The 12498-nt window shown below is 39.9% G+C and overlaps 1 protein-coding gene across 8 annotated transcripts in view; it reads left to right on the forward strand.

Annotated features, from left to right (window-relative positions):
• triob (trio Rho guanine nucleotide exchange factor b) overlaps positions 1-12498 on the forward strand; it is a 125560-nt gene that overhangs the window by 36032 nt on the left and 77030 nt on the right. For 7 of the 8 annotated variants that reach the window (XM_026926128.3, XM_053238324.1, XM_053238381.1 and 4 more), the window contains 5 exons: positions 1495-1569; positions 2752-2866; positions 3789-3981; positions 6414-6902; positions 8531-8653. In XM_026926128.3, coding sequence (XP_026781929.3) covers positions 1495-1569; positions 2752-2866; positions 3789-3981; positions 6414-6902; positions 8531-8653 — 995 coding nt within the window. Of the gene's footprint in view, positions 1-1494; positions 1570-2751; positions 2867-2892; positions 3713-3788; positions 3982-6413; positions 6903-8530; positions 8654-12498 lie in introns of those variants that run through there. The other variant, XM_053238340.1, reaches the window with a different exon arrangement.

Here is a 12498-nt window from a genome sequence, read left to right on the forward strand (position 1 = left end):
ATGACAGTTTGTATCCGATGTCTTAGCTGTCAGCTATGGTTTGTTTGTGTAAACACGTCTGTCTTTGAGTACGAGTTATCCCCTTGAATGTCTTTGTGATTTTTCCAGCCAAGCAAATGTCAGAAGACACCTGTTGATGATAGTTGCATGTATATGCGCTGTGGAGAAACCGCACCGAGAATAGTATTACTCCAGCCTGAGTGTGACATGCCAGATGTGTTTTGTGACAGATTACAAAATTTTATATTATAAGGAAACATGTGCATACTAGAAGTGTGTTTATTAAAGGAAATAAAGCCGTGTATTTTAGAAGTGTGTTTATTAAGGTAAGTACGATAATCATACTCAAAATCTTTTGCTGGGGTCAAAGCACAAGCAGCAGAGGTTTAAAAAAAAAAAAAAACCAAGGGAAAAAAATGATATTCCATAATTAATGGATATTCCATACCAGCCAAGGTGAAAACAAAAAACAGGTAATACTAATTAACTGTAACAAAAACAGGAAGCAGAGACCATATAAGAAGTGTGGAAGGCCAGAATCAAAATCTTTAAATAATTAGGCACCAAACAAATACAAAACATTGTAATCATTGACGACTGGTCATGATATTGAATGGGAGGGCTAAAAAATTGATTGTTGTTGTTGGTTCCACCAAAGTAAGCAACATAACAGCAGCTCATGAAATGCAACAGTTATAAGATTTTTTTTTTTTTTTTAAAAAGCTGAGTTCATTTCAAATTTGCAAAAGATCCAGAAGCTCCATTATACACATATCCTGTCATTTTTGACTAACCTCTCTGCAGTGACTGATCATTTCCCCAAAGTCGTGCTGCGCAGGGCAGTTAAACGCAGTGACATAATGCATTATAATGGGCAGTGATGCCTGACTACTGCTGACTCGCTGCCTGAGCTAATGGGATCGATAACAGCGAGGTTGGAGCTGCATGCACTAAAAAACACGCTGTCCACATCCAGAAACATCAATAATACACGGCTGGGAGCGGTTTGCTTTCTTCTGTCTCGACTGTTTTGAATGTCACTTTGCAAAATAGGCAACATGGGCTGTTTTAGGAACCTGATTGGCAGGTAATGATATGTGATAATGATGTTCACGTAGAATTTGTTGGTGTCTGTTTGACTTACAAAGAGACATGTGGTAGAAAGCTGGTTCTCCTTCAAGGTCTCTAATGTACATTTGCTTATAAACAGGTGGATACAACCCTTCTGACTCTTCCTCAGGTATTAATATCATGCCATCTGGTGAGGAGGCGGGAGAGCACTTCAGTACTTCATCCAAAGCATGGCACCGCTACAGTATTAATATAATATTAATGAATTCACTTCTGGTATTATAGATTTCTTTTAATGAAGAGCATATGAAAGGGTGTGCTTGTGACAAACGCAATGTGTCAGATTGTATGTGGTGCTGTGTGTGCTTCAGAAATGATCATTAATGTGTATTGTGGGGTAACGGCTCTCTTCAATCTTTATAGGGTTCAACAGAAATGAGGAGATGAAGGCCATCGAGGTGCTGCCTATTCTGAAAGAGAGGGTGGCATTTTTATCAGGCGAGTCAACACACAACATGCATCACACTTCTCACAAGTGGTATAGCAATGCAAGGTTGAATTCCGACGACACCACAGCAGTCCGTGGCCGAAAGCCAAGGGAGCAAAATTGGCCATGTCGTCTAGGTGGGATGAATGGCATATCCTCTCACTCCCCTGTCAATCACAGTGACACTAGACAATTGTGGGCTTCTGTTTACATACACCAAGTTGACTGTCTCTTTTCAACAATCTGGAAGATTCCAGAAATGTATCTATTGACTTTTATAAGCTTCTGTTTGGCCAATTCTCATAATTAGGGTTAATTGGGAGTGCACCTGTGGCTGTATTTTACCATGGGAAAAGTTTACAACCTAAACTTCATGTACCAAAGTATGTACATTCAGCAGTAAAATAATCCTACATTACCATGACCTGAAAGGCTGTTGCACAAGGAAGAAGCCCCAAATCCAAGCCTGGCTTAAAAAGGTTTGCAGGTTGTTGCAGAGTTTTCTGGTCAAATGAAACTAAAATCAAACAGTTTGGCCATGATGATCAGCGCTTTGTTTGGAGGACAAAGTCTAAGGTTTTAAATCCAAAGAACACCATCCCAGCTGTGAAACATGGGGGTGGCAGCATCCTGTTGTGGGGCTGTTTTGCTGGAAAAGGGACATAAGAAAATACATGGCAAGTGGCTATTATTTTGAAATGACCTTTTATGGAAATAAAGTAGATACCCTAATTGATGTAAAACAGGAAATGTATGCTAACATGAAATGTGAAAAATTGAAATTGAATGTCTTTAGCTTAGGTGTATGTCAACTTTTGGCCTCAACTTGAGTTATGTTTAAAGTTGTGGAACGTAAAAACTATTTCCTGTTTTGATTTAAGTTATAGCAGCTGTAAACAGTCGTTCCTTCACCAACCTCTCTTTTTCGCACTCTTTAGGTAGGTGATAAGACAAAATGAACAGAAAGCGCAAACTCTTCTTGTCTGAAAAGTCAAAGTTACAGCTTTAAGTCTGACTGTTACAAAGCCCTGGCACTGGAGACTCCTTCCAAAAAATGTTAAATAAACTTAGTCAATCTCTTAAGAGAACACTTGACCATATCAGTACACACTTTTATTAATTCGTTTATGTGGAGCGTCTAACGGAGCTGGTGGTCAGGGTGCGATGTGTCATGGTGTTGGTCTGCTCTGCAGGAGGTCGAGACAGACGAGGAGGCCCGGTTCTCACTTTCCCAGCCAGGACCAACCATGACAGAATAAGACAGGAGGATCTGCGACGCCTCATTGCCTACCTCGCAGGCATCCCCAGGTCAGGGTTTACCTCCGTGTCCATTTCCATTATTTTCTTTCTAGAGCTCCGGATCTGTCAGCATCCATCCATCCGTCCAGAACTGGGTCTGAATCGGAGTGTTTAATAAATATGGTAAATTTGATCTGAAAAGATTTCTCATTCTCTTGTCCTTCACATTTTTTGCAGCTCTCAGGTTATTTTGCACAAGCATACTTTTTTCTCTCCCTCTTTCTCTCTATCGGTATCTCTCTTCTTCCATCTCTTTCATTTACTCGTTTGTTTTCTTCAACCCTCTCTCTGAACTCTTCCCCCCTCTCCCTCTTTCCTTTCTATTTTCCTCTTTCTCTCACTCTTTCACTTTATTTCTTTCCCATTTCCCCTCTCACCTGTTTCTCTCCCCTTCACTTTATCTCTGTCTCTTTCTGTCTCACTGTCTTTCTCTCTCTGTCTGTCTCTCTCACTATCTCTCTCAGTCACACTTAATCTGTCTCTGTCCATCTCTCTTTCATTCTTCCTGTCTGACTCTCTGTCTCTCTTTCTTTGTCTTTCCCTGTGTGTCTCTCTGTCTTTCTCTGTGTTTCTTTCTCATCTCTCTCTGTCTCGCTCTGTGAGTTTCTCTTGCTGTCTGTCTCTATCCATCTCTCTCTGTCTCTTTCTCGGTCTCAGTCCATTTCTCTGTGTTTCTCAATCTCTCTCTCTCTCTCTCTCTCTCTCTCTCTCTCTCTCTCCTCCCTCCCCTTGGGTGGTCAGTATGATTCAGTGGAGCACATGTGCTCTGTTCAGTTTAATGTAAGACTCAGACTGTGTGGAAAGTGCAGCTGTGGATATTAGCTCTCTTCCAAGTTTTTCTCCTCTGCTGTAACAGTGAGTATTACAGTTTAGTAGTACTACTCAGTACGCACATCCAGATGTTGTTTTCAAAAGTGTTATTTCTCCACAGCGAGGAGGTCAGCAGGCATGGCTTCACCGTCATCGTGGACATGCGAGGCTCCAAATGGGACTCCATCAAGCCTCTGCTGAAGATCCTGCAGGAGTCTTTCCCGTCCTGCATCCACGTCGCGCTCATCATCAAACCCGACAACTTCTGGCAGAAACAGAGGACCAACTTCGGCAGCTCTAAGTTCGAGTTTGAGGTGAGGTGTTAAAACAGCGACCGTACATTTATACATAAACACTTTCATCAAAGCAGAAAAGTTCTTTGAGTTTTGAATCTGTGCTCAAGTCATAGTTTGTGCCAGTTTGATGTTCAAAACCTGAAACAGGGAAAGTAAACACACAGGGATATTAGGTTTCAGGAACATTTTCTGTGCTAGTGTAAAACTAGAGCTGGTAAAATTAGAGCTGACCCATTTAAGCAAAGAGACAAGATAAAAGCGTTTCCTGTACAATCAGGTTACGCAGCACAACACGGCACAGAATTAAAACCATTACTTATGTGTACACTTATGGGTCTATAGTGGGCTGAAATGGCAAAACGATACCCAATAATCTAGATTTCACTAATAAAATCTCATGATTATATAAAACAGAGTATATTAGCAGTTTTATTAGGTATATAATCAGTTATATATATATTGCAATTTTTAAAATGCACGCTACAAAACACCAGGACTAGCCTTGTTATTCAGTTGGAAGGAGAAGTATGTTTGCAAATGCAATTTAAACACACGCCTTTCAGCTAACATTTTGTTAGCTAATGTAATGTTGATTAACAGTCATATTGTATATTGCCAGGAATTGAAATTGTTCCCATTGTAAAATTTAGCTAGCTTCAGTAATTGTAATGTTTGTTGCTTGCTAGCTACAGTGTTAGTGCTAGTGCACTTTCCGAGATAAGAAAACTCTATTAAAAGCAAAAAAAATCAACTATTAAAAAAGGTTTTAGACTAAAAAAAGTAAACAGTTCATTGATTTTCATTTTGTGGTAATAATATAAAGAATGATACAAGTTTTAATTGAGATAATAATTGAGAAATGTATGGTATGACATTTATGAAATGTAAAATACATTGTATTAATGTGAATATATAGTATATGTTTTGCAGATACAGATTCAGACGCGAATATAACGCACGCTAGTTGTTTTTGCTTTTCTTTCTTCTTTTTTTTTTTTTTAAAGAAGGATTACCAGAAATGTACAGAAACGTCATGCGTGGGAGAGGTGTTTATTTTCGAGCTGACTCGAGTGATGTAGCTGAGGTTGAGGAACTGTCAGAGCCAGAATTCACACAACCTGCTGACAGTACTGGCATTTCTACCTCTGGGTTTTTCCAGCTTTTTTTTTTTTTTAACTTCCTGATCAGGCCACGCCCATTTCAGGTTTAAATCCGAATACAGATACAGATATTTGAATTGCTAAATGGTTACAGACAGTGTCATTGTGTTACACCCTGAGTATCCAAATACTATACATGTTTTGAGTATTTCACAGTTATTTCAACTGCAAAGGTTAAAAGGTTAAAATCCTCTTTCTCCGGGGAGCTCATTCATAGAACCGAGAGTTGTTCCACGTGTGTTCGATGTTGTTTCTAACCACATGAAATCTCTGGAATGTTCTCTGGTTAGTCTTAAGTAAAGCATGGGGTGTAAATGATCTGTCAGGGAGCACTTTCCTGCTGAACACAAGCCTTAATAGGTTTGTTTGTAAAAGCGCAATTCCTGTATGACGGAAAACTCCCACTGAGGGTATGATAACAGGAAAATATGCTAAGATGGGAAGGCTGCCATAATGTTGTAGAAGAAAGGGTTAGTGCAGCTGGAGTTAAGAGTTCTAGCCTTCTGTATTAATGTGAACATGTAAAGTTAATTCTGTGAAGAGAAAACTTGCTATTTTTTAATTTTGTCAAATATATTACCACAATAAAAAAGTCAGAGTTTATTCACTGTAGCTCTTAAAATTGTAACTTTTTTGGCAATATTTATAACGAGCTCCCAATAGAGCTCATTATATTTGATATGTTTAAGGTTTTGCTGGCTCGCATTATTTAGCATTACCTGGCTGTGTTAGTCAGGTTTTAGAAGTAACTGCATTGCAGAAATGCCATAATAAGCTACGTACAGATGAAAAGATCTCAAAAGTTTGCCACTGAGATGAAAAATCTAGCTAGCCAAAAACCAAAATTCTTTTGCGGTCCTATTCATATATAAATATTAATTCATTCATTCATCTTCAGTAAGCACTTTATCCTGGTCCAGCTTACAGTGGATCTGGAGCCTATTTCAGGAACAATGGTCATGATGTAGGAATACACCCTGGATGGGATGCCAGTCCATTGCAGGGCATCTCACATGCACATTCACACCTAGGGGTGATTTACCTCAAAAAATCCACCTGGATTTTTCTGGTTTCAGAAGTTCAGAATCATTCCTAGTAGCCTGGAACTGTGATGTGGCAACCCTACCCACTTATTTAAATATTGGAATGGACATGTTGTTTTTTGCATATTCCAAACTGGGCTGAAATGTAGTCTAAAGGCTCATATCAAGGGTTAATGGTTAAGGTTTAATGTTATGCTGCCATCAAAGTGATGTAATGGTGTTTTCATTTCTCCCTGCATTACTACAGACAATAATGGTATCTCTGGAGGGCTTGTCTAAGGTGGTGGACCCATCACAGCTGACGGCCGATCTGGATGGAAGTCTGGACTACGATCATGACGAGTGGATTGAGGTGCGCGTAGCCTTTGAGGAGTTTGCAGGTAATGTGGCGCGCGCACTCGCCCGTCTCAAGGAGCTCCAGGAGCTGGTGTCACGCCGCGATCTCCCTGCTGACCTGGAGGTGGCACGATGTGCCATGGACGAGCACAGTGCTCTGAAGAAACGTGTAGCCAGGGCTCCAACCGAGGAACTGGAGGCTGAGGGCCAACGGCTTCTGCAGCGTGTGCAGGCTGGCACGAAGACTGGTGGTGATGTACAGGGCCTGACGCCCAAGGTCTCAGCTCTGCTGGAGGAGCTGCGCACTGCCCGCCAGCACCTGCACCAGGCCTGGCATGGACGAAAGCTCAAACTGGACCAGTGCTTTCAGCTGCGGCTATTTGAGCAGGACGCTGAGAAGGTGTGTAGGGCTACAGTGACAAATGATGAGCTCTATTTTGGTTGGTAAATAGTTTGGGTGCTAATGGATGGATGGATGAATGGATGGATAGATAGATAGATAGAGAGTACATTGTAGGAAATTTCAAAAATTGGGCTATTATCTACCACTATCAGTGCCTCACTATTGTTGGTAATAGTCCTTGAATGGTTAGTTTTGGAAAGTAGACTTTGTTCTGATTGTGTGAGATAGTTTGTTGATTCTTATATTGTTGAATAGTATTAATAGTAATAGTGCTAGTACTGGTATGATTATTGAATGGTTGAATTAATGCTAGGTTGAAGAAGGTTTAGTACTATATGATACCGCCTGGTGCTGACTGTTGGGATTGATACGGTTAATATTGTTTTATGGTCTTAAGCGGTAGGGATGGTGCTAATATTTTGTTGTACTGAATTGTATTGAACCATTGAGTGGATGCTAATGTTAAAACAATTGTAGGCATGATACTTTTTCTCAAATGGTTGAGGCTCATACTTGTTCAGTGGTACTGAGTGGTATGCTTGGTCCTAATGAAGTCGTTGAAGGGAATGGTTAGTGCTAATTCTGTTGAATGGTATTGAATGCTATATATAGTGCTCATATTGTCAAATGGTACTGAATGGTATGGTTGCAGATAATACGGTTGACTGGTATTGAACGTTATAACGATTTTTTGTTAAAAGCATTGCCTGGTATGGATGGTTCAACATTACCATAACATAACATTAACATTATTTTCAACAGTATTAAATGGTTTGATTGGTACTTATACTGTTGAATGATATTGAATGTTATGGTTCAGTGCTAATAGTCTTGACCAGTATTGAATGGTGTAGCTGCTGTTGAAGAGTTTTGAATGGTATGGTGGTGCTAAATTAATTGTTGAATGGTATCGTTGGCATTAAAACTGTAGTATGGTGTTGAATGGTGTAGTTGATGCTAATACTGTTGAATGGTATTGAATGGTATAGCTGGTGGTAAAACTCTTGAATGGAGTTGAATGGTGTAGCTGGTGGTAATACTCTTGAATGGAGTTGGATGGAGTAGCTGGTGGAAATACTCTTGAATGGAGTTGGATGGAGTAGCTGGTGGAAATACTCTTGAATGGAGTTGAATGGTGTAGTTGGTGCTCTTCCTGTTGAATGGAATTGATTGGTATAGTTGGTGGTAATATTGTAGTATGGTATTATATGGTATGGTTGGTGCTAATTTATTGTTTAATAGTATTGAATGGTATGGTTGATGCTAATTTCTTTTGTTTAATGATATTGAATGGTAACATTATTTTTAATGGTATTAAATGGCGTTGTCAATGCTAATATTTTTGAATGATATTGAATAGTGGTCAAGGGTTTAGATAGTGGTAGAGTGTGATATTAGTAATTATAAAGGCACATTCTACCAGTTTAAGCAAGATAGCCAGAAACCTTGGTACCTTTTTCACCATTTGCTACTGGCACTAATACTAGCATTTATTGTCTTATTGCCAGATTGGGTTTTTTCCTAATGACTGGAAGTTTACTGGTTTAGATCTGGTTTAGATCAATGTCCTGTGCCTCAGCTTGCTCCCTTTTATAACCTCTCTTCACTCTTTACTGTCTTTCTAGATGTTTGACTGGATTGTTCACAACAAGGGCCTTTTCCTGACCAGCTACACTGAGATTGGCGCCAACCACCAGCACGTACTGGAGCTGCAGACTCAGCACAACCACTTCGCTATGAACTGCATGGTAAAAGCCAGTGCTTCAGTCTTTATCTTTTCCTCTCTCTCTCTCTCTCTCTCTCTCTCTCTCTAGCATATAGACTATAGCCAATACACGTGAGTTCCTCATTACACTGCTTGCTTTCTCTCTCTCACAGAGCCATTGTTCTTTACCTCCTCAGAATATATTGTTCAGACAACTTATTCAACATTATCTCTTTCATATAGCACATTTATTGTTGTATTGGCGAGAAATATTGTAGTGTTTGCTGTGCTGTTTCTGTAGCTAATCAGTAGTAGAGATCACAAGTAACAGCATATAAGAGCGTTAATCCAAAGTAGATGGAAAAGCGGAATGAGTTGTTCTTTGGAAGCGAAGTTGTTCTTTTCTTTTTACGTGGAGGGAGCCATCAGTTTTGTATTCCAAATAAACCGAGTACAGGCAGGAATGATGTGTCCTGTTCTCTCTAATGTTTGGAACTGTGTGTCACACTGTTTGTTTGATGCCATGAACGTGCAACTATTGACTCAGTCTGTTCAATTGAGCTGTAATAGCTGGGAGGAAAGCCTAGTTCCGTTCTCTCTTGGGATTGGGCCTCAGATAAATGCAATCAGTGAAGGACTATGTCCTTTTTCTCAGGAAGTGTTGAAAACCATGCTAGCTGTATGACAGAGAGGAAAGGCAGGGTCACATTCTTACTGACGGGCTTTAATAGCTATAAAAGTCCTCATTTGCACAGGAAACGCAGATGTGTGAAAGAATACTGATGAAAAAGAAGGAGAAGAGAAATAAAAAAAATACTGATACCATGATATGGAGTTGGCTGAACGTGCTAATGTGTTGAGAAAAAAAACGAGATTGAGAGAGAAGAAAGAAAGAAAGGATTGATACTTCCTGCAAGAAGCTCAATAAGTTTTCTGGGGCTTTTAAAATTCAGGGTCTCTGCTGAAGACAATTCTGCTATGGATATTTCAGGTCAAAACCTGGTTGCTTCTGTCAGGAGGTTCAGACTTAGGGCCATAGGTAGAGCTTTCAACAAGGTGAATGAAAACTTCGAATTGAACAGTGACCTATGAATATAAAGGAGCTTAAAATGTAGACAAGTGGACAAAGATCCCCCTACAAGTGTCTCCAACATTTTTAGACATTACAGGAAGAGATGGAATGCTGTTATTGAAACCTTCCCCCTGCTCAACTATATGTTTCAACTGAGAATTTTTTAGGGAGCTAAGCGTAATGATGTGAAAACAAAGATGAAAATGATTGCACAATGTTACAGACCAAAGCTGTCTTATAACTCTCCTAATATCAGACAATGTCAGACAAAAGGTCAGAATTGACTGATCTGAGAAGAGAAAACCATAGCTCATAGCCAAAATGTTTGCCTTACTGCCATTTTGTCAAGGGTACTGATACTGATACGAAGACATTATCAGGGTAAAATAAATGAAGTTATCCCAAGAACTCGAGTACTCACTGTGTTAATGTACTAAACTCGTTAGCTTGGGTTAAATTACGTTAGCTACCTTTTAGCCTAGTTAGTTTTCCAGGCGAACAAAGCATAAGACTAGGCAAGGACATTGGAACTTTTACTTGCCTGGTGGGCTAGCTAATAAATTTATTTGTCCTTTTGTATTTGTCCTCCCCTGGTCTCTGTTCTTCTTCTGCCCCTCCCTTCTTCAATAAGCTTTTAGCCTCAGGTGTATTGATTCACAATTCAATAGGCATTTTACGAGAACGCCAATGCTTATTCCATGGCCCATTGAATGTCTGGTTGTAACCCTTTCGATAGCTGGGCTTCAGGGATTAATGACACCAAAGAGAAGGGTTAAAATGATTCCTGGTGTCCATTTAGGTACACTTTGTAGTCAAAGTACAGCTATTAAAACACCATTTCATTCTGCCTAAGGCCTATTACTCACAGCTGCATCATCTTGCATCTAGGCATATGTTGAGAGATCTCCTTGTTACCTTATTTACCTTAAATTTTGCCACAGTGTATGACAGTGAACAGATATGAGATCCTGTTAAAAAAAAAAAAAAAACCTGAAATGTTGCCTGAAACAACCTATTTCCTTGGAAAATTTAGTAATACTGGGTGGGATCCCCTTTGCTCTCAAAACAGCATCAATTCTTCATGACATGGATTCCACAAGGTCTTAGAAACATTCCTTTGAGATTCTCCACCGTGCTGACTTGCTTGCATGACATAATTGCTGCAGATTTGTCAGCCGCACATTCACGCTGCGAATCTCCCATTCTACCACATCCCAAAGGTGCTCTAACGCGTTTAGATCTGGCGACTGGGGAGGCCATTAAAGTACACTGAACTCACTGTCATGTTAATGGAACCAGTTTGAGATGACTTTTGCTTTGTGAAGTGGCTTATACTGGAAGTACCTATTACAAAAAAGGGGAAATTGTGGCCATAAAGTGATCCACATGGTCAGCAGCAATACTCAGATAGGTTGTGGCATTCAAACGATTGGTATTACGGGGCCCAGTGTGTAACAAGAAAGCATTCCCCACACCATTAAACCACCACCACCCCCACCAGCCTGGCCTGTTGACACAAGGAGGTTTGGGTCCATGGATTCATGGTGTTTTGATGCCAAATTCTAACCCAACCAGAAATTATAGTTCATCAGACCAGGTGATATTTCTTCAGTTTCGTTTAGCCTGTGCCCACTGTAGCCTCAGATTCCTGTTCTTGTCTGACAGGAGTGGAATCCGATGCAGTATTCTGCTGTCGCTGCCTGTCAGCCTCAAAGATCGATATGTTGTACATTCTGGGATGCTTTTCTGCTTACCACCTTTGTAAAGAGTGGTTATTTGAGTTACCATAGCCTTCCTGTCAGCTGGTCATTCTTCTCTCTCATCAACAAGTTCCAACCACAGAACTGCTGCTCACTATTTCTTGCACTATTCTGTGTAAAATTTTGAGACTGTTGTGCAATTATATCCCAGCAGTTTCTGAAATACCAGCTCATCTAGCACCAACAATCATACAAAATTCAAAGTCACTGAGATGACAGTTTTCTGCTGTTTTTGATGTATGGTGTTTGATGTATCTGCCGTATCATTTCGCTGCCTCCACATGACTGGCTGATTGGATAACTCCATGAATGAGCAGGTGTACATGTATTCCTAGTAATGTGTCCGGTGAGGGTATTTTTTCTTTCCAAGAAAAACTAAATCTCTGTGATCTCTCATGCATGGGCCCCTTTAAATGATATGTTTTACTCTTCAATGGTTTCTAGGCATAAAAATATCAGAGCTCTATAGGAATCAATTTGCTTCACTGTCATTAAGTGTTTATTTTTTTTTTCACCCCATAAAAGAGACAGGAGGCTATACTCTCCTGTCATGCTTTCTTGGCTTGGCTCTGATGGTGTAATGTGATATACGTGGTTTTGCTAGAAAGGCCTCCTTCCTTATGCAAGGCCTCCTTCCTTACAGTGGAGTAGCCCTGTCTGAATTTCCCATTAATCTAGAAATGTTAAGCGTGGTGGTCCCATAGTTGTCAGGCATGTCGAACGTGATTTGTTAAAAGTCTGGAGTCTAAAATATAAAATGAAATACATCAATGTTTTAAAGAAGTGAGCCCACATGCTTTGAAAAAAAGGCTTGCATCTAGTACTGCACAGGGTTCTTTGGTTCATCGATATAGAGAATCCCTTACACCCCTTTGATAAAAAAATTCCATTGGAGCTTTCTAAAAGGGTTCGATATGGAACTCCTTTAGAAAGGTGGAGCCATTATTTGACAAAAGTACCTTTTAAGAATACTTTTTTCTAAGAGTATACAAGTGAGTGATGAATGTATATCATACTATACTATATAGTATATACAGTATACTTTACTGATTAAGT

Source organism: Pangasianodon hypophthalmus, chromosome 1, assembly GCF_027358585.1.
Source record: "Pangasianodon hypophthalmus isolate fPanHyp1 chromosome 1, fPanHyp1.pri, whole genome shotgun sequence".
NCBI lineage: Eukaryota > Metazoa > Chordata > Actinopteri > Siluriformes > Pangasiidae > Pangasianodon > Pangasianodon hypophthalmus.